General features: G+C 54.5%; 1 protein-coding gene across 4 annotated transcripts in view; it reads right to left on the reverse strand.

Moving 5' to 3' along the window:
- stxbp4 (syntaxin binding protein 4) overlaps positions 1-23,562 on the reverse strand; it is a 519,129-nt gene that overhangs the window by 358,893 nt on the left and 136,674 nt on the right. For all 4 annotated transcript variants that reach the window (XM_072558970.1, XM_072558967.1, XM_072558968.1 and 1 more), the window contains 3 exons: positions 16,054-16,160; positions 14,506-14,725; positions 13,805-13,883 (listed from right to left, as the gene is read on the reverse strand). In XM_072558970.1, coding sequence (XP_072415071.1) covers positions 13,805-13,883; positions 14,506-14,725; positions 16,054-16,160 — 406 coding nt within the window. The remainder of the gene's footprint in view (positions 1-13,804; positions 13,884-14,505; positions 14,726-16,053; positions 16,161-23,562) is intronic.

The following is a 23,562-nucleotide window of genomic DNA, read 5'->3' on the forward strand; positions in this document are numbered from 1 at the left end:
CACAGCGCACTGACAGGGACACAGCGCACTGACTGGAACACTGCGCACTGACAGGGACACAGCGCACTGACAGGGACACAGCGCACTGACTGGGACACAGCGCACTGACAGGGACACAGCGCAATGACTGGGACACAGTCCACTGACAGGGACGGAGCGCACTGACAGGGACACTGCGCACTGACAGGGACACAGCGCAATGACTGGGACACAGCGCACTGACAGGGACACAGCGCACTGACTGGGACACAGCGCACTGACAGGGACACAGCGCACTGACAGGGACGGAGCGCACTGACAGGGACACAGCGCACTGACAGGGACGGAGCGCACTGACTGGGACACAGCGCACTGACAGGGACACAGTGCACTGACAGGGACGGAGCGCACTGACAGGGACACAGCGCACTGACAGGGACGGAGCGCACTGACAGGGACACAGCGCACTGACAGGGACACAGCGCACTGACTGGGACACAGTGTACTGACAGGGACACAGCACACTGACAGGGACACAGTGCACTGACTGGGACACAGCGCACTGACAGGGACACAGCGCACTGACTGGGACACTGCGCACTGACAGGGACGGAGCGCACTGACAGGGACGGAGCACACTGACAGGGACACAGCGCACTGACAGGGACACAGTGCACTGACTGGGACACAGCGCACTGACAGGAACACAGTGCACTGACTGGGACACAGCGCACTGACTGGGACACAGCGCACTGACAGGGACGGAGCGCACTGACTGGGACACAGCGCACTGACAGGGACACTGCGCACTGACAGGGGCACAGCGCACTGACTGGGACACAGCGCACTGACAGGGACGGAGCGCACTGACTGGGACACAGCGCACTGACAGGGACACAGTGCACTGACTGGGACACAGCGCAATGACTGGGACGGAGCGCAATGACAGGGACACAGCGCACTGACAGGGACGGAGCGCACTGACTGGGACACAGCGCACTGACTGGGACGGAGCGTACTGACTGGGACGGAGCGCACTGACAGGGACACAGCGCACTGACTGGGACGAGCGCACTGACTGGGACACAGCGCACTGACAGGGACACGGCGCACTGACTGGGACACGGCGCACTGACTGGGACACGGCGCACTGACAGGGACACAGCGCACTGACAGGGACACAGCGCACTGACAGGGACACAGCGCACTGACTGGGACACAGCGCACTGACTGGGAGGGAGCGCACTGACTGGGACGGAGCGCACTGACTGGGACGGAGCGCACTGACAGGGACACAGCGCACTGACAGGGACACAGCGCACTGACTGGGACGGAGCGCATTGACTGGGACACAGCCCACTGACTGGGACACAGCGCAAAGACTGGGACACAGCGCACTGACAGGGACGGAGCGCACTGACTGGGACACAGCGCACTGACTGGGAGGGAGCGCACTGACTGGGACGGAGCGCACTGACTGGGACGGAGCGCACTGACTGGGACACAGCGCACTGACAGGGACACAGCGCACTGACTGGGACGGAGCGCATTGACTGGGACACAGCGCACTGACTGGGACACTGCGCACTGACTGGGACACAGCGCACTGACTGGGACACAGCGCACTGACAGGGACGGAGCGCACTGACTGGGACACAGCGCACTGACAGGGAGGGAGCGCACTGACAGGGACACAGCGCGCTGACAGGGACACAGCGCACTGACAGGGACACAGCGCACTGACTAGGAGGGAGCGCACTGACTGGGAGGGAGTGCACTGACAGGGACGGAGCGCACTGACAAGGACACAGCGCACTGACAGGAACACAGCGCACTGACAGGTACACAGCGCACTGACTGGGAGGGAGCGCACTGACTGGGGCACAGCGCACTGACTGGGACACAGCGCACTGACAGGGACACAGCGCACTGACTGGGACACAGCGCACTGACAGGGATGGTGCGCACTGACTGGGACGGAGCACACTGACTGGGACACAGCACACTGACAGGGACGGAGCGCACTGACAGGGACACAGCGCACTGACAGGGAGACAGCGCACTGACTGGGACACAGCGCACTGACTGGGACACAGTGCACTAACTGGGACACAGCACACTGACAGGAACACAGTGTACTGACTGGGACGGAGCGCACTGACTGGGACGGAGCGCACTGACTGGGACACAGCGCACTGACTGGGACACAGCGCACTGACAGGGATCCAGCGCACTGACTGGGACGGAGCGCACTGACTGGGACACAGCGCACTGACTGGGAGGGAGCGCACTGACTGGGACACAGCGCACTGACTGGAGCGGAGCGCACTGACTGGGACACAGCGCACTGACAGTGACACAGCGCACTGACAGGTACGGAGCGCACTGACTGGGACGGAGCGCACTGACAGGGACACAGCGCACTGACTGGGACACAGCGCACTGACAGGGACGGAGCGTACTGACTGGGACACAGCGCACTGACAGGGACACTGCGCACTGACAGGGGCACAGCGCACTGACTGGGACACATCGCACTGACAGGGACGGAGCGCACTGACTGGGACACAGCGCACTGACAGGGACACAGTGCACTGACTGGGACACAGCGCACTGACTGGGACGGAGCGCAATGACAGGGACACAGCGCACTGACAGGGACGGAGCGCACTGACTGGGACACAGCGCACTGACTGGGACGGAGCGCACTGACAGGGACACAGCGCACTGACTGGGACGGAGCGCACTGACTGGGACACAGCGCACTGACAGGGACACGGCGCACTGACTGGGACACGGCGCACTGACAGGGACACAGCGCACTGACTGGGACACAGCGCACTGACAGGGACACAGCGCACTGACTGGGACACAGCGCACTGACTGGGAGGGAGCGCACTGACTGGGACGGAGCGCACTGACTGGGACACAGCGCACTGACTGGGACGGAGCGCACAGACAGGGACACAGCGCACTGACAGGAACACAGCGCACTGACAGGGACGGAGCGCACTGACTGGGACACAGCGCACTGACTGGGAGGGAGCGCACTGACTGGGACGGAGCGCACTGACTGGGACGGAGCGCACTGACTGGGACACAGCGCACTGACAGGGACACAGCGCACTGACTGGGACGGAGCGCATTGACTGGGACACAGCGCACTGACTGGGACACTGCGCACTGACTGGGACACAGCGCACTGACTGGGACACAGCGCACTGACAGGGACAGAGCGCACTGACTGGGACACAGCGCACTGACAGGGACGGAGCGCACTGACAGGGACACAGTGCGCTGACAGGGACACAGCGCACTGACAGGGACACAGCGCACTGACTGGGAGGGAGCGCACTGACTGGGAGGGAGTGCACTGACAGGGACGGAGCGCACTGACAAGGACACAGCGCACTGACAGGAACACAGCGCACTGACAGGGACACAGCGCACTGACTGGGAGGGAGCGCACTGACTGGGGCACAGCGCACTGACTGGGACACAGCGCACTGACAGGGACACAGCGCACTGACTGGGACACAGCGCACTGACAGGGATGGTGCGCACTGACTGGGACGGAGCACACTGACTGGGACACAGCACACTGACAGGGACGGAGCGCACTGACAGGGACACAGCGCACTGACAGGGACACAGCGCACTGACAGGGACACAGCGCACTGACTGGGACGGAGCGCACTGACTGGGACACAGCGCACTGACAGGGACACAGCGCACTGACTGGGACACAGCGCACTGACAGGGACACAGCGCACTGACTGGGACCCAGCGCACTGACAGGGACACAGCGCACTGACTGGGACACAGCGCACTGACTGGGACGGAGCGCACTGACTGGAACACTGCGCACTGACAGGGACACAGCGCACTGACAGGGACACAGCGCACTGACTGGGACACAGCGCACTGACTGGGACACAGCGCAATGACTGGGACACAGCGCACTGTCAGGGACGGAGCGCACTGACAGGGACACTGCGCACTGACAGGGACACAGCGCAATGACTGGGACACAGCGCACTGACAGGGACGGAGCGCACTGACTGGGACACAGCGCACTGACAGGGACACAGCGCACTGACTGGGACACAGCGCACTGACAGGGACACAGCGCACTGACAGGGACACAGCGCACTGACAGGGACACCGTGCACTGACTGGGACACAGCGCACTGACAGGGACACAGTGCACTGACAGGGACGGAGCGCACTGACTGGGACACAGCGCACTGACAGGGACGGAGCGCACTGACAGGGACACAGCGCACTGACAGGGACACAGCGCACTGACTGGGACACAGTGTACTGACAGGGACACAGCACACTGACAGGGACACAGTGCACTGACAGGGACACAGCGCACTGACTGGGACACTGCGCACTGACAGGGACACAGCGCACTGACAGGGACACAGCGCACTGACAGGGACACAGCACACTGACAGGGACACAGCGCACTGACAGGGACACAGTGCACTGACTGGGACACAGCACACTGACAGGAACACAGTGCACTGACTGGGACGGAGCGCACTGACAGGGACACAGCGCACTGACAGGGACACAGTGCACTGACTGGGACACAGCACACTGACAGGAACACAGTGCACTGACTGGGACGGAGCGCACTGACTGGGACACAGCCCACTGACTGGGACACAGCGCACTGACTGGGACACAGCGCACTGACTGGGAGGGAGCGCACTGACTGGGACACAGCGCACTGACTGGGGCGGAGCGCACTGACTGGGACACAGCGCACTGACAGTGACACAGCGCACTGACAGGAACGGAGCGCACTGACTGGGACGGAGTGCACTGACAGGGACACAGCGCACTGACTGGGACACAGCGCACTGACTGGGACACAGCGCACTGACTGGGACGGAGCGCACTGACTGGGACACAGCGCACTGACAGGGACACTGCGCACTGACAGGGACACAGCGCACTGACAGGGACACAGCGCACTGACAGGGACGGAGCGCACTGACTGGGACACAGCGCACTGACAGGGACACAGTGCACTGACTGGGACGGAGCGCACTGACTGGGACACAGCGCACTGACTGGGACACAGCGCACAGACTGGGACGGAGCGCACTGACTGGGACACAGCGCACTGACTGGGACACAGCGCACTGACTGGGACAAAGCGCACTGACTGGGATGGAGCGCACTGACTGGGACACAGCGCACTGACTGGGAGGGAGCGCACTGACTGGGGCGGAGCGCACTGACTGGGACACAGCGCACTGACAGGGACACAGCGCACTGACAGGGACACAGCGCACTGACTGGGACGGAGTGCACTGACAGGGACACAGTGCACTGACTGGGACACAGTGCACTGACTGGGACACAGCGCACCTACTGGGACACAGTGCACTGACTGGGACGGAGTGCACTGACAGGGACACAGTGCACTGACTGGGACACAGCGCACTGACAGCGACACAGTCCACTGACTGGGACACAGCGCACTGACAGGGACACAGCGCACTGACAGGGACACAGCGCACTGACAGGGACACCGTGCACTGACTGGGACACAGCGCACTGACAGGGACACAGTGCACTGACAGGGACGGAGCGCACTGACTGGGACACAGCGCACTGACAGGGACGGAGCGCACTGACAGGGACACAGCGCACTGACAGGGACACAGCGCACTGACTGGGACACAGTGTACTGACAGGGACACAGCACACTGACAGGGACACAGTGCACTGACAGGGACACAGCGCACTGACTGGGACACTGCGCACTGACAGGGACACAGCGCACTGACAGGGACACAGCGCACTGACAGGGACACAGCACACTGACAGGGACACAGCGCACTGACAGGGACACAGTGCACTGACTGGGACACAGCACACTGACAGGAACACAGTGCACTGACTGGGACGGAGCGCACTGACAGGGACACAGCGCACTGACAGGGACACAGTGCACTGACTGGGACACAGCACACTGACAGGAACACAGTGCACTGACTGGGACGGAGCGCACTGACTGGGACACAGCCCACTGACTGGGACACAGCGCACTGACTGGGACACAGCGCACTGACTGGGAGGGAGCGCACTGACTGGGACACAGCGCACTGACTGGGGCGGAGCGCACTGACTGGGACACAGCGCACTGACAGTGACACAGCGCACTGACAGGAACGGAGCGCACTGACTGGGACGGAGTGCACTGACAGGGACACAGCGCACTGACTGGGACACAGCGCACTGACTGGGACACAGCGCACTGACTGGGACGGAGCGCACTGACTGGGACACAGCGCACTGACAGGGACACTGCGCACTGACAGGGACACAGCGCACTGACAGGGACACAGCGCACTGACAGGGACGGAGCGCACTGACTGGGACACAGCGCACTGACAGGGACACAGTGCACTGACTGGGACGGAGCGCACTGACTGGGACACAGCGCACTGACTGGGACACAGCGCACAGACTGGGACGGAGCGCACTGACTGGGACACAGCGCACTGACTGGGACACAGCGCACTGACTGGGACAAAGCGCACTGACTGGGATGGAGCGCACTGACTGGGACACAGCGCACTGACTGGGAGGGAGCGCACTGACTGGGGCGGAGCGCACTGACTGGGACACAGCGCACTGACAGGGACACAGCGCACTGACAGGGACACAGCGCACTGACTGGGACGGAGTGCACTGACAGGGACACAGTGCACTGACTGGGACACAGTGCACTGACTGGGACACAGCGCACCTACTGGGACACAGTGCACTGACTGGGACGGAGTGCACTGACAGGGACACAGTGCACTGACTGGGACACAGCGCACTGACAGCGACACAGTCCACTGACTGGGACACAGCGCACTGACAGGGACACAGTGCACTGACTGGGACACAGCGCACTGACAGGGACACAGAGCACTGACTGGGACACAGCGCACTGACAGGGACGGAGCGCACTGACTGGGACACAGCGCACTGACAGGGACACAGCGCACTGACTGGGACACAGCGCACTGACAGGGATACAGCGCACTGACTGGGACACTGCGCACTGACAGGGACACTGCGCACTGAAGGGACACAGCGCACTGACTGGGACACAGCGCACTGACAGGGACACAGCGCACTGACAGGGACGGAGCGCACTGACAAGGACACGGTGCACTGACAGGGACGGAGTGCACTGACAGGGATACAGCGCACTGACAGGGACACAGCGCACTGACAGGGACGGAGTGCACTGACTGGGACACAGCGCACTGACAGGGACACAGTGCACTGACAGGGACGGAGCGCACTGACAGGGACACAGCGCACTGACAGGGACGGAGCGCACTGACAGGGACACAGCGCACTGACAGGGACACAGTGCACTGACAGGACGGAGCGCACTGACAGGGACACAGCGCACTGACAGGGACACAGTGTACTGACAGGGACACAGCACACTGACAGGGACACAGTGCACTGACTGGGACACAGCGCACTGACAGGGACACAGTGCACTGACTGGGACACAGCGCACTGACAGGGACACAGCGCACTGACTGGGACGGAGCACACTGACAGGGACACAGCGCACTGACAGGAACACAGTGCACTGACTGGGACGTAGCGCACTGACAGGGACACAGCGCACTGACTGGGACGGAGCGCACTGACTGGGACACAGCGCACTGACAGGGACACAGCGCACTGACTGGGACACAGCGCACTGACAGGGAGGGAGCGCACTGACTGGGGCGGAGCGCACTGACTGGGACACAGCGCACTGACAGGGACACAGCGCACTGACAGGGACACAGCGCACTGACTGGGACGGAGTGCACTGACAGGGACACAGTGCACTGACTGGGACACAGTGCACTGACTGGGACACAGCGCACCTACTGGGACACAGTGCACTGACTGGGACGGAGTGCACTGACAGGGACACAGTGCACTGACTGGGACACAGCGCACTGACAGCGACACAGTCCACTGACTGGGACACAGCGCACTGACAGGGACACAGTGCACTGACTGGGACACAGCGCACTGACAGGGACACAGAGCACTGACTGGGACACAGCGCACTGACAGGGACGGAGCGCACTGACTGGGACACAGCGCACTGACAGGGACACAGCGCACTGACTGGGACACAGCGCACTGACAGGGATACAGCGCACTGACTGGGACACTGCGCACTGACAGGGACACTGCGCACTGAAGGGACACAGCGCACTGACTGGGACACAGCGCACTGACTGGGACACAGCGCACTGACAGGGACACAGCGCACTGACAGGGACGGAGCGCACTGACAAGGACACGGTGCACTGACAGGGACGGAGTGCACTGACAGGGATACAGCGCACTGACAGGGACACAGCGCACTGACAGGGACGGAGTGCACTGACTGGGACACAGCGCACTGACAGGGACACAGTGCACTGACAGGGACGGAGCGCACTGACAGGGACACAGCGCACTGACAGGGACGGAGCGCACTGACAGGGACACAGCGCACTGACAGGGACACAGTGCACTGACAGGACGGAGCGCACTGACAGGGACACAGCGCACTGACAGGGACACAGTGTACTGACAGGGACACAGCACACTGACAGGGACACAGTGCACTGACTGGGACACAGCGCACTGACAGGGACACAGTGCACTGACTGGGACACAGCGCACTGACAGGGACACAGCGCACTGACTGGGACGGAGCACACTGACAGGGACACAGCGCACTGACAGGAACACAGTGCACTGACTGGGACGTAGCGCACTGACAGGGACACAGCGCACTGACTGGGACGGAGCGCACTGACTGGGACACAGCGCACTGACAGGGACACAGCGCACTGACTGGGACACAGCGCACTGACAGGGACGGAGCGCACTGACTGGGACACAGCGCACTGACAGGGACACAGTGCACTGACATGAACACAGTGCACTGACTGGGACGGAGCGCACTGACAGGGACACAGCGCACTGACTGGGACGGAGCGCACTGACTGGGACGGAGCGCACTGACTGGGACACAGCGCACTGACTGGGACACAGCGCACTGACTGGGGCAGAGCGCACTGACTGGGACACAGCGCACTGACAGGGACACAGCGCACTGACAGGAACGGAGCGCACTGACTGGGACGGAGCGCACTGACTGGGACACAGCGCACTGACTGGGACACAGCGCACTGACAGGGACGGAGCGCACTGACAGGGACACAGCGCACTGACAGGGACACAGCGCACTGACAGGGATGGAGCGCACTGTCAGGGACACAGCGCACTGACAGGGACACAGCGCACTGACTGGGACACAGCGCACTGACAGGGACACAGTGCACTGACAGGGATGGAGCGCACTGATAGGGACACAGCGCACTGACAGGGACACAGCGCACTGACTGGGACACAGCGCACTGACAGGGACACAGTGCACTGACTGGGACACAGCGCACTGACAGAGACACAGTGCACTGACTGGGACACAGCGCACTGACAGGGACACAGTGCACTGACAGGGACGGAGCGCACTGACAGGGACACAGCGCACTGACTGGGACACAGCGCACTGACAGGGACGGAGCGCACTGACAAGGACACAGCGCACTGACAGGGACGGAGTGCACTGACAGGGATACAGCGCACTGACAGGGACACAGCGCACTGACAGGGACACAGAGCACTGACTGGGACACAGCGCACTGACAGGGACACAGTGCACTGACAGGACGGAGCGCACTGACAGGGACACAGCGCACTGACAGGGACGGAGCGCACTGACAGGGACACAGCGCACTGACAGGGACACAGCGCACTGACTGGGACACAGTGTACTGACAGGGACACAGCACACTGACAGGGACACAGTGCACTGACTGGGACACAGCGCACTGACAGGGACACAGTGCACTGACTGGGACGGAGCGCACTGACAGGGACGGAGAGCACTGACAGGGACGGAGCACACTGACAGGGACACAGCGCACTGACAGGAACACAGTGCACTGACTGGGACGTAGCGCACTGACAGGGACACAGCGCACTGACTGGGACACAGCGCACTGACTGGGACACAGCGCACTGACAGGGACACAGTGCACTGACTGGGACACAGCGCACTGACAGGAACACAGTGCACTGACTGGGACGGAGCGCACTGACAGGGACACAGCGCACTGACTGGGACGGAGCGCACTGACTGGGACACAGCGCACTGACTGGGGCGGAGCGCACTGACTGGGACACAGCGCTCTGACAGGGACACAGCGCACTGACAGGAACGGAGCGCACTGACTGGGACGGAGCGCACTGACTGGGACACAGCGCACTGACTGGGACACAGCGCACTGACAGGGACGGAGCGCACTGACTGGGACGGAGCGCACTGACTGGGACGGAGCGCACTGACAGGGACACAGCACACTGACAGGGATGGAGCGCACTGACAGGGACACAGCGCACTGACAGGGACACAGCGCACTGACAGGGACACAGCGCACTGACTGGGACACAGCGCACTGACAGGGACACAGTGCACTGACAGGGATGGAGCGCACTGACAGGGACACAGCGCACTGACAGGGATGGAGCGCACTGACAGGGACACAGTGCACTGACAGGGACACAGCGCACTGACTGGGACACAGCGCACTGACAGGGACACAGTGCACTGACAGGGATGGAGCGCACTGACAGGGACACAGCGCACTGACAGGGACACAGTGCACTGACTGGGACACAGCGCACTGACAGGGACGGAGCGCACTGACAGGGACGGAGCGCACTGACTGGGACGGAGCGTACTGACAGGGACACAGCACACTGACCCGTATGGTGGCTTCTAACCGGTAGACACCCATGGTCTTTATTTGTGTGTGGATTTCATGAGCACTAAGTTGTGAAACTTTTGCTGGATGCTTAAATCTACAATTCCAATCTCAGCTGAGAGCTTTTCCCATTTCTCCCCCTCTCCCTACTTTATCCTAACTGAGAGGATCAAGCTGCTCACAGATGGTGGGTATATACACATGCCGGGCTCGAGCGAACCAAACGGATGGGGTAGGTGGGGGAGGGACGCCTCCGCATTTCTCACTCCCACTTTTGACCTGAAAACACAGTTACTAAGGCAACTCATTACACTGCGAGACATGGAAGGTTTCTCATTACCTGAAGGCTGCGCAATCTATTGATCGTAGCAATCCTGACAAAAGGAAATCTGTGCGAGCAGTTCCTTTGTTGTGATGTACTGCAGTAATTGTACATACCTCATTCAAAAGCATTGAATTACTTCATTTATTCAACTCTTTTCAGCAAAGAGAAAAGTATTTCCTTTCCTTCCTTTCCCAGCTAAGCAGCCCAGACACTGCCTGTCATAGCCAGATTATATTCAGATGGTTAGTATTTTGCTTTGGTGATGACGCTGATTTTCAACAAGTGATGATGGTCTTTACATTCAAAATGTTTGCATTCATCGCATTCAAAGTGGGGATTCTTAAACAGAAAGGTTTCAAAACTGACAGGCGCAGAAAAACAGCACGAAGCCCAGTGGGGAGCAGACTAAAAAAGTATCAAACATTTCAAAACAGTCAGCATCCACACCGTCCCCATCAAACCTTCCCAGGGACAGGGACAGCACAGGGTTAGATACAGAGTAAAGCTCCCTCTACACTGTCCCCCCATCAAACCTTCCCAGGGACAGGGACAGCACAGGGTTAGATACAGAGTAAAGCTCCCTCCACACCGTCCCCATCAAACCCTCCCAGGGACAGGGACAGCACAGGGTTAGATACAGAGTAAAGCTCCCTCCACACCGTCCCCATCAAACCCTCCCAGGGACAGGGACAGCACGGGGTTAGATACAGAGTAAAGCTCCCTCTACACTGTCCCCATCAAACCCTCTCAGGACAGGGACAGCACTGGGTTAGATACAGAATAAAGCTCCCTTTACACTGTCACTATCAAACACTCCCAGGACAGGGACACCATGGGGTTAGGTAGATAAAGAAATGAATGAATGAATGAATACACTCCAAAAGCCATGTACAGCAGTGTAAGAAATACAGTGACCAACCTCCACACAGCATGATCCCACAAACAGCAACATGACAATGACCAAAAACCATGTCCTGGTGAGCTGATTGAGCAATAATTATTGGCTTCAGGACATAGGGGATAACACCAATGTCCTTCAAAATAGGGTAGTGACTTCTAATACCATTTGAGCAAGAGGACACCAATTTGACTGGAAAGCCAGGAGAACGCTGAGAAGGTGAGCATTTAATGGGCATCGTCAGGCCTGCTTGAATATCCGAGCAGGCCCAAATGTTGCTGAATGGAGCGCGATGGGTGAACCTCCCATTTACAATCACACTTACATTGGCATCTACAGTGACAATCAGGTTACTTTCTGCTAATTATGATTCCAAATACTGGACAGCTTGCACTCATAGTCACAACTGTAGCCCTTTTTGAGATTTGTAGCTCAGGTTGAGGTTTTGAATGTAAGTTTGCTCACTGGGCTGGAAGGTTCATTACAGACGTTTCGTCACCCTACTAGGTAACATAATCAGTGAGCCTCTGGTGAAGTGCTGGTGTTAATGGTACCCAACGGGTACCCAATAAACACAGTCCGCCGATTTCTCAGCAACAAACCCAAACAAGCAGACAAAACGCGTCCAGAAACCCGAGCCTCTCTCCCCAACATCAAAGACATCTCGGAAATGACTGCCAGACTATTCAGACCCCTTGGCATCATGGTAGCCCACAAACCCACCAACGCACTAAAACAGCAGCTAATGAACTTGAAAGACCCTTTTCAGACAACAAGCAAAACTAATGTCATTTACAAAATACTGTTTGAGGACTGTAACAAACACTACTTTGGACAAACAGGCAGAAAACTAACCACCAGGATACATGAACACCAACTAGCCACAAAACAGCATTACTCTCTCTCACTAATACACTCACATACAGATAAGGAAGAACACCACTTCGATTGGGACAACACATCCATCCTAGGACAAGCCAAACAGAGACACACACAAGAATTCTTAGAAGTATGGCATTCCAAGTGGAACTCTATCAACAAACACATTGACTTGGACCCCATTTACCAACCCATGAGACAAAGAATAGGCAATGACATCAACACAGGAAATGACATCAACACAGGAAATGATGTCACCAACCCAAGGAAGCCTAAACATGTGAACAGAAAGCAGGGCATAACACCAGTGATTCATCCGGAGGCTCACTGATGATGTTACCTAGTATGGTGACAAAACTTCTGAAAACAAACCTTCTAGCCCAGTGAGCAAACGTACACCCAGAACAACTGCAACCCCCAACATTCCAACCCTTCCACCCCATCACTGATATTTCATTCCCACTTCAATTTTGCTCGGAGTTTGTAATCAGTCAAATGTTGCCTTGATGCCAAGGGCAGACCCTCTCAATTCATCACTGGAATTCCACTCTGTCCTTAGTGTTTGAAAAAAGGCCTTGCTGTAACGGCCCTGGGGGAACACAAAGACAGCATCATCGAGCCAGGGTATTGCTGCAGCACTGTTGGTGTCACCTACTGAGACTTGGTTAATGATTCAGAGTTGATAAATTGGCAGGTAATTCTCTGGATTTGATTAGTCCAGCTCCTTGAAACCAGGACATGCCCATTCAATCAAATCTAACATTTTGGGGAAGAATGGGAAGTCTGGGGAAGGAAGGGATAGTATTGCGTTGTGAACACACAATCCGTTGCCCTGGGAATGTTGGTTCGGCCAGCAGCCTTTACCTGCACAGGCTGGATGTGGTGAACTGTTGATTGGTGACAGCTCAGACGACTGACTGTTCTTCTTACTTCCTGACTTGCCCTGTGCAAGAAATGCAAGTACAAAACATGCTGATCAGTTTCCTTGTGCTGCACTGTAATGGGCAATACTCAGTCCTGGGCTCCATCCTCCAACTCCATCATCAACACCTTCATAAACAAACTGCATTCCAGCACTGACTGTACCCTCCCTCTGCCCTGGTCACCCCCTGTATTGCCTGTATCCTCCCTGTGCCCTGGTCACCCCCTGCACTGCCTGTACCCTCCCTGTGCCCTGGTCAATCCCTGTACTGACTGTACCCTCCCTGTGCCCTGGTCACCCCCTGTACTGACTGTACCCTCCCTCTGCCCTGGTCACCGCCTGCACTGACTGTACCCTCCCTGTGCCCTGGTCACCCCCTGTACTGACTGTACCCTGCCTGTGCCCTGGTCACCCCCTGTACTGACTGTACCCTCCCTCTGCCCTGGTCACCCCCTGTACTGACAGTACACTCCCTGTGCCCTGGTCACCCCCTGCACTGCCTGTACCCTCCCTGTGCCCTGGTCACCCCCTGCACTGCCTGTACCCTCCCTGTGCCCTGGTCACCCCCTGCACTGCCTGTACCCTCCCTGTGCCCTGGTCACCCCCTGCACTGACAGTACCCTCCCAATGCCATGCTCCTTACCTGATGGGTTTTGGCTGCAGCAGTGTTGTCGGTTTCGGGCTGTAGTCCCGACTGCATCACTGGGTGGAGACTCGCTGGGGCTGACTGTAAGCTGGACTCTGCATTTCCAGTGCTGGCGGGGGATGAGGGTATCACCTGGGCCCTGGGATTCGGCATGTTACAGGCAGAGCTGGGCTGAGGGCTCTTGCGCACAAAAGCAATCTCCACCGTTCCCTCGGATCTGAAGCAGAGACATGAAAATCCTTGGCACTAAGAAAATGTTTTATATCTCAGTCCTGCCTTCCATCTAAAATATCAGCATTGCCTGAGGCATTACCTAAATGTCAATCAGATACAGATTTGAAATGGGAAAATATACAAAAGAAAGTGTTGAAGGAGTAAAAGAAAAACAACAGGAACAGGTGGCTGGTCTTCCAACAGCTCCCACTCACCTGTACATTGCACCCAGGTAAAACATCCTTCTGCAAAACATCCTTAAGTGCTTCAGGAGTGTACTTAAACAAGATTTGATAGCGAGCCTCAGAAGGAGATGTTAGATTAATTGACCAGAAGCTTAAGTCAAAAACAAAAGAGTTAGAGAAAGGGGCAGAACAAACAATTCCAGAGTTTGGGGCTCAGGCAACCAAAAAGCATGGCCACTGATGGGTGGGTGGCACGGTGGCACAGTGGTTAGCACTGCTGCCTTACAGCGCCAGAGACCCAGGTTCAGTTCCCACCTCAGGCGACTCACTGTGTGGAGTTTGCACATTCTCCCCGTGTCTGCGTGGGTTTCCTCCGGGTGCTCCGGTTTCCTCCCACACTCCAAAGATGTGCAGGTCAGGTGAATTGGCCAGGCTAAATTGCCCATAGCGTTAGGTAAAAGGGGTAAATGTAGTGGAATGGGTGGGTTGCGCTTTGGCGGGTCGGTGTGGACTTGTTGGGCTGAAGGGCCTGTTTCCACACTGTAAGTAATCAAAAAAACCAAGGGATAGACTTCAGAACAGAATTGGACGAGATCTCAAGGACGGGGGGGCTGGAAGAGATTACACAGAGATGGAGCTGGGAGTGGGACAGGATTTAAAACAATAATGAGAGTTTTCAAATTTAAAATACTGCTTAATTAAGTGTAGTTTACTCAGCACTGGGGTGCCTGGGGAAGAGGTGCAAATTTGGTCATGGGCAGAGGTTTGATATAGTCATGAACAAGACCGGTCGGGAATCTAGGAGAAACCTCTTTCGGCATGTTACAGGGCAGAGCTGGACAGCAGCAAAAATGTAGAATTTGCTATCTACAAGGAATAATTTAAGGAAAACAGTACTGACGTTTTTTTTTGTTAAAAGACAGGAAGATCCACAAGGAAGGAAAGATTAGCTGGAACTTTAGACAGGGTGAGATGAAGTCAAGTCAGAGGAGGCTTGTGTGTAGCATGAACCAGTTGGACCGAATGGACTCTCCTTGTACTGTAAGGTCTACATACGCCAAAGTAAACGGCTCAGTGTTTACGTGTGCTCTGTGTGGGACCCAACATTACCACATGGCCAAGCTGTCTGTCCTACTGCAATCCTCACCTTAGCTTCAGTCTGGTCAGAATGCTCTTGGCCTCCTCCTCTGTAACTGCAATCAGGGACTCCTTGTTAATGGACACCAGTTGGTCTCCAGGTTGCAATCTTCCATCCTGTAGATAACACAAACAGCATATTATGGGATGTGGAGTGAGAGGATCCTCAATTCTAAGTGAAGGTCCCAAATAGCAGAGTGAGGCTGCATCAAGTGATCCAGAACTTCAATCAATGATCACTGCAAGGTGTAAGTCCTTACAAATCACACAACACCAGGTTATAGTCTACAGGGGTATTTGGAAGCACTAGCTTTCAGAGCGCTGCTCCTTCATTAGCTAGCTGTGGTCCACAATCAAAAGACACAGAATTTATAGCAAAAAATCACAGTGTCATGCAACTGAAACAACACATTGAACAAACCTAGATTGCTGTGTACTCTTTCATCTTTTAGAATGAGTTGCACGTTCCAGTACATTAATGAAAAAATCCCAGAACTACTTTCCAGTCACATTCCCGAGATAACTTACAGTTTTTAAAAGTAAGGTGACATCTCAGCGCAGATAATGCATTAGACATCGGTGTCAGATATCGGTGTCAGATATCAGTGTCAGACATCGGTGTGAGGTTAGACATCGGTGTCAGATATCGGTGTGAGGCGAGACATCAGTGTCAGATATCGGTGTGAGGCTAGACATCGTTGTCAGATATCGGTGTCAGACATCGGTGTCAGATATCGGTGTCAGATATCGGTGTGAGGTTAGACATCGGTGTCAGATATCGGTGTGAGGCTAGACATCGTTGTCAGATATCGGTGTCAGACATCAGTGTCAGATATCGGTGTCAGATATCGGTGTGAGGTTAGACATCGGTGTCAGATATCGGTGTGAGGTTAGACATCGGTGTCAGATATCAGTGTCAGATATCGGTGTGAGGCTAGACATCGGTGTCAGATATCGGTGTGAGGCTAGACATCGTTGTCAGATATCGGTGTCAGATATCGGTGTGAGGTTAGACATCGGTGTCAGATATCAGTGTGAGGTTAGACATCGGTGTTAGATATCGGTGTCAGATATCGGTGTAAGGTTAGATATCGGTGTCAGATATCGGTGTAAGGTTAGATATCGGTGTCAGATATCGGTGTCAGATATCGGAGTCAGATATCGGTGTCAGGTATCGGTATGAGGTTAGACATCGGTGTCAGATATCGGTGTCAGACATCGGTGTAATGTTAGAGATCGGTGTCAGATATCGGTGTGAGTTAGACATCGGTGTCAGATATCGGTGTAATGTTAGAGATCGGTGTCAGATATCGGTGTCAGATATCAGTGTCAGATATCGGTGTGAGGTTAGACATCGGTGTCAGATATCGGTGTGAGGCTAGACAACGGTATCAGATATCGGTGTGAGGTTAGACATCGGTGTCAGATATCGGTGTGAGGTTAGACATCGGTGTCAGATATCGGTGTCAGATATCGGTATGAGGTAGATATCGGTGTCAGATATCGGTGGCAGATATCGGTGTGAGGTTAGACATCGGTGTCAGACATTGGTGTGAGGTTAGACATCGGTGTCAGATATCGGTGTCAGATATCGGTGTGAGGTTAGGCATCAGTGTCAGACATCGGTGTGAGGTTAGACATCGGTGTCAGATATCGGTGTCAGACATCAGTGTGAGGCTAGATATCGGTGTCAGATATCGGTGTGAGGTTAGACATCGGTGTCAGATATCGGTGTGCGGTAGATATCGGTGTCAGATATCGGTGTGAGGTTAGACATCGGTGTCAGACATCAGTGTGAGGTTAGACATCGGTGTCAGATATCGGTGTCAGATATCGGTGTCAGATATCGGTGTGAGGTTAGGCATCGGTGTCAGATATCGGTGTGAGGTTAGGCATCGGTGTCAGACATCGGTGTGAGGTTAGACATCGGTGTCAGATATCGGTGTGAGGTTAGACATCGGTGTCAGATATCGGTGTGAGGTTAGGCATCGATGTCAGACATCGGTGTCAGATATCGGTGTGAGGTTAGATATCGGTGTGAGGTTAGACATCGGTGTCAGATATCGGTGTGAGGTTAGGCATCAGTGTCAGACATCGGTGTGAGGTTAGACATCGTTGTCAGATATCGGTGTGAGGTTAGACATCGGTGTCAGACATCGGTGTCAGATATCGGTGTGAGGTTAGATATCGGTGTGAGGTTAGACATCGGTGTCAGATATCGGTGTGAGGTTAGACATCGGTGTCAGACATCGGTGTCAGATATCGGTGTGAGGTTAGATATCGGTGTGAGGTTAGACATCGGTGTCAGATATCGGTGTGAGGTTAGATATCGGTGTCAGATATCGGTGTGAGGTTAGACATCGGTGTCAGATATCGGTGTGAGTTAGACATCGGTGTCAGACATCGGTGTGAGGTTAGACATCGTTGTCAGATATCGGTGTCAGATATCGGTGTGAGGTTAGACATCGGTGTCAGATATCGGTGTGAGGTTAGACATCGGTGTCAGACATCGGTGTCAGATATCGGTGTGAGGTTAGATATCGGTGTGAGGTTAGACATCGGTGTCAGATATCGGTGTGAGGTTAGACATCGGTGTCAGACATCGGTGTCAGATATCGGTGTGAGGTTAGATATCGGTGTGAGGTTAGACATCGGTGTCAGATATCGGTGTGAGGTTAGATATCGGTGTCAGATATCGGTGTGAGGTTAGACATCGGTGTCAGATATCGGTGTGAGTTAGACATCGGTGTCAGACATCGGTGTGAGGTTAGACATCGTTGTCAGTTATCGGTGTCAGATATCGGTGTGAGGTTAGACATCGGTGTCAGATATCGGTGTGAGGTTAGACATCGGTGTCAGATATCAGTGTGAGTTAGACATCGGTGTCAGATATCAGTGTCAGATATCGGTGTGAGATTAGACATCGGTGAGAGATATCAGTGTCAGACACCGGTGTGAGGTTAGACATTGGTGTCAGATATCGGTGTGAGGTTAGACATCGGTGTCAGATATCGGTGTGAGGTTCGGCATCGGTGTCAGACATCAGTGTGAGGTTAGACATCGGTGTCAGATATCGGTGTGAGGTTAGGCATCGGTGTCAGACATCGGTGTGAGGTTAGACATCGTTGTCAGATATCGGTGTGAGGTTAGACATCGGTGTCAGACATCGGTGTCAGATATCGGTGTCAGACATCGGTGTGAGGTTAGACATCGGTGTCAGATATCGGTGTGAGGTTAGACATCGGTGTCAGACATCGGTGTCAGATATCGGTGTCAGATATCGGTGTGAGGTTAGATATCGGTGTGAGGTTAGACATCGGTGTCAGATATCGGTGTGAGGTTAGGCATCAGTGTCAGACATCGTTGTGAGGTTAGACATCGTTGTCAGATATCGGTGTCAGATATCAGTGTGAGGTTAGACATCAGTGTCAGATATCGGTGTGAGGTTAGATATCGGTGTCAGATATCGGTGTGAGGTTAGACATCGGTGTCAGATATCGGTGTGAGTTAGACATCGGTGTCAGACATCGGTGTGAGGTTAGACATCGTTGTCAGATATCGGTGTCAGATATCAGTGTGAGGTAAGACATCGGTGTCAGATATCGGTGTGAGGTTAGACATCGGTGTCAGATATCAGTGTGAGTTAGACATCGGTGTCAGATATCAGTGTCAGATATCGGTGTCAGATATCGGTGTGAAATTAGACATCGGTGTCAGATATCAGTGTCAGACATCGGTGTGAGGTTAGACATTGGTGTCAGATATCGGTGTGAGACATCGGTGTAAGATATCGGTGTGAGTTAGACATCGGTGTCAGATATCGGTGTCAGATATCGGTGTGAGGTTAGACATTGGTGACAGATATCGGTGTGAGGTTAGACATCGGTGTCAGATATCGGTGTCAGATATCGGTGTGAGGTTAGACATCGGTGTCAGATATCGGTGTGAGGTTAGACATCGGTGTCAGATATCAGTGTCAGATATCGGTGTGAGGCTAGACATCGGTGTCAGATATCGGTGTGAGATTTAGACATCGTTGTCAGATATCGGTGTCAGATATCGGTGTGAGGTTAGACATCGGTGTCAGATATCAGTGTGAGGTTAGACATCGGTGTTAGATATCGGTGTCAGATATCGGTGTAAGGTTAGATATCGGTGTCAGATATCGGTGTAAGGTTAGATATCGGTGTCAGATATCGGTGTCAGATATCGGAGTCAGATATCGGTGTCAGGTATCGGTATGAGGTTAGACATCGGTGTCAGATATCGGTGTCAGACATCGGTGTAATGTTAGAGATCGGTGTCAGATATCGGTGTGAGTTAGACATCGGTGTCAGATATCGGTGTAATGTTAGAGATCGGTGTCAGATATCGGTGTCAGATATCAGTGTCAGATATCGGTGTGAGGTTAGACATCGGTGTCAGATATCGGTGTGAGGTTAGACAACGGTATCAGATATCAGTGTGAGGTTAGACATCGGTGTCAGATATCGGTGTGAGGTTAGGCATCGGTGTCAGACATCGGTGTGAGGTTAGACATCGTTGTCAGATATCGGTGTGAGGTTAGACATCGGTGTCAGACATCGGTGTCAGATATCGGTGTCAGACATCGGTGTGAGGTTAGACATCGGTGTCAGATATCGGTGTGAGGTTAGACATCGGTGTCAGACATCGGTGTCAGATATCGGTGTCAGATATCGGTGTGAGGTTAGATATCGGTGTGAGGTTAGACATCGGTGTCAGATATCGGTGTGAGGTTAGGCATCAGTGTCAGACATCGTTGTGAGGTTAGACATCGTTGTCAGATATCGGTGTCAGATATCAGTGTGAGGTTAGACATCAGTGTCAGATATCGGTGTGAGGTTAGATATCGGTGTCAGATATCGGTGTGAGGTTAGACATCGGTGTCAGATATCGGTGTGAGTTAGACATCGGTGTCAGACATCGGTGTGAGGTTAGACATCGTTGTCAGATATCGGTGTCAGATATCAGTGTGAGGTAAGACATCGGTGTCAGATATCGGTGTGAGGTTAGACATCGGTGTCAGATATCAGTGTGAGTTAGACATCGGTGTCAGATATCAGTGTCAGATATCGGTGTCAGATATCGGTGTGAAATTAGACATCGGTGTCAGATATCAGTGTCAGACATCGGTGTGAGGTTAGACATTGGTGTCAGATATCGGTGTGAGACATCGGTGTAAGATATCGGTGTGAGTTAGACATCGGTGTCAGATATCGGTGTCAGATATCGGTGTGAGGTTAGACATTGGTGACAGATATCGGTGTGAGGTTAGACATCGGTGTCAGATATCGGTGTCAGATATCGGTGTGAGGTTAGACATCGGTGTCAGATATCGGTGTGAGGTTAGACATCGGTGTCAGATATCAGTGTCAGATATCGGTGTGAGGCTAGACATCGGTGTCAGATATCGGTGTGAGATTTAGACATCGTTGTCAGATATCGGTGTCAGATATCGGTGTGAGGTTAGACATCGGTGTCAGATATCAGTGTGAGGTTAGACATCGGTGTTAGATATCGGTGTCAGATATCGGTGTAAGGTTAGATATCGGTGTCAGATATCGGTGTAAGGTTAGATATCGGTGTCAGATATCGGTGTCAGATATCGGAGTCAGATATCGGTGTCAGGTATCGGTATGAGGTTAGACATCGGTGTCAGATATCGGTGTCAGACATCGGTGTAATGTTAGAGATCGGTGTCAGATATCGGTGTGAGTTAGACATCGGTGTCAGATATCGGTGTAATGTTAGAGATCGGTGTCAGATATCGGTGTCAGATATCAGTGTCAGATATCGGTGTGAGGTTAGACATCGGTGTCAGATATCGGTGTGAGGTTAGACAACGGTATCAGATATCGGTGTGAGGTTAGACATCGGTGTCAGATATCGGTGTGAGGTTAGACATCGGTGTCAGATATCGGTGTCAGATATCGGTATGAGGTAGATATCGGTGTCAGATATCGGTGGCAGATATCGGTGTGAGGTTAGACATCGGTGTCAGACATTGGTGTGAGGTTAGACATCGGTGTCAGATATCGGTGTCAGACATCGGTGTCAGATATCGGTGTGAGGTTAGGCATCAGTGTCAGACATCGGTGTGAGGTTAGACATCGGTGTCAGATATCGGTGTCAGACATCAGTGTGAGGCTAGATATTCGGTGTCAGATATCGGTGTGAGGTTAGACATCGGTGTCAGATATCGGTGTGAGGTAGATATCGGTGTCAGATATCGGTGTCAGATATCGGTGTGAGGTTAGACATCGGTGTCAGACATCAGTGTGAGGTTAGACATCGGTGTCAGATATCGGTGTCAGATATCGGTGTCAGATATCGGTGTGAGGTTAGGCATCGGTGTCAGATATCGGTGTGAGGTTAGGCATCGGTGTCATACATCGGTGTGAGGTTAGACATCGGTGTTAGATATCAGTGTGAGGTTAGACATCGGTGTCAGATATCGGTGTGAGGTTAGGCATCGATGTCAGACATCGGTGTCAGATATCGGTGTCAGATATCGGTGTGAGGTTAGATATCGGTGTGAGGTTAGACATCGTTGTCAGATATCGGTGTGAGGTTAGACATCGGTGTCAGACATCGGTGTCAGATATCGGTGTCAGACATCGGTGTGAGGTTAGACATCGGTGTCAGATATCGGTGTGAGGGTAGACATCGGTGTCAGACATCGGTGTCAGATATCGGTGTCAGATATCGGTGTGAGGTTAGATATCGGTGTGAGGTTAGACATCGGTGTCAGATATCGGTGTGAGGTTAGGCATCAGTGTCAGACATCGGTGTGAGGTTAGACATCATTGTCAGATATCGGTGTCAGATATCAGTGTGAGGTTAGTCATCGGTGTCAGATATCGGTGTGAGGTTAGATATCGGTGTCAGATATCGGTGTGAGGTTAGACATCGGTGTCAGATATCGGTGTGAGTTAGACATCGGTGTCAGACATCGGTGTGAGGTTAGACATCATTGTCAGATATCGGTGTCAGATATCAGTGTGAGGTTAGACATCGGTGTCAGATATCGGTGTGAGGTTAGACATTGGTGTCAGATATCAGTGTGAGTTAGACATCGGTGTCAGATATCAGTGTCAGATATCGGTGTCAGATATCGGTGTGAGATTAGACATCGGTGACAGATATCAGTGTCAGACATCGGTGTGAGGTTAGACATTGGTGTCAGATATCGGTGTGAGGTTAGACATCGGTGTCAGATATCGGTGTGAGGTTCGGCATCGGTGTCAGACATCGGTGTGAGGTTAGACATCGGTGTCAGATATCGGTGTGAGGTTAGACATCGGTGTCAGATATCGGTGTGAGGTTAGGCATCGGTGTCAGACATCGGTGTGAGGTTAGACATCGTTGTCAGATATCGGTGTGAGGTTAGACATCGGTGTCAGACATCGGTGTCAGATATCGGTGTCAGATATCGGTGTGAGGTTAGATATCGGTGTGAGGTTAGACATCGGTGTCAGATATCGGTGTGAGGTTAGGC

This window comes from Chiloscyllium punctatum, chromosome 39 (assembly GCF_047496795.1).
Source record: "Chiloscyllium punctatum isolate Juve2018m chromosome 39, sChiPun1.3, whole genome shotgun sequence".
Lineage (NCBI taxonomy): Eukaryota > Metazoa > Chordata > Chondrichthyes > Orectolobiformes > Hemiscylliidae > Chiloscyllium > Chiloscyllium punctatum.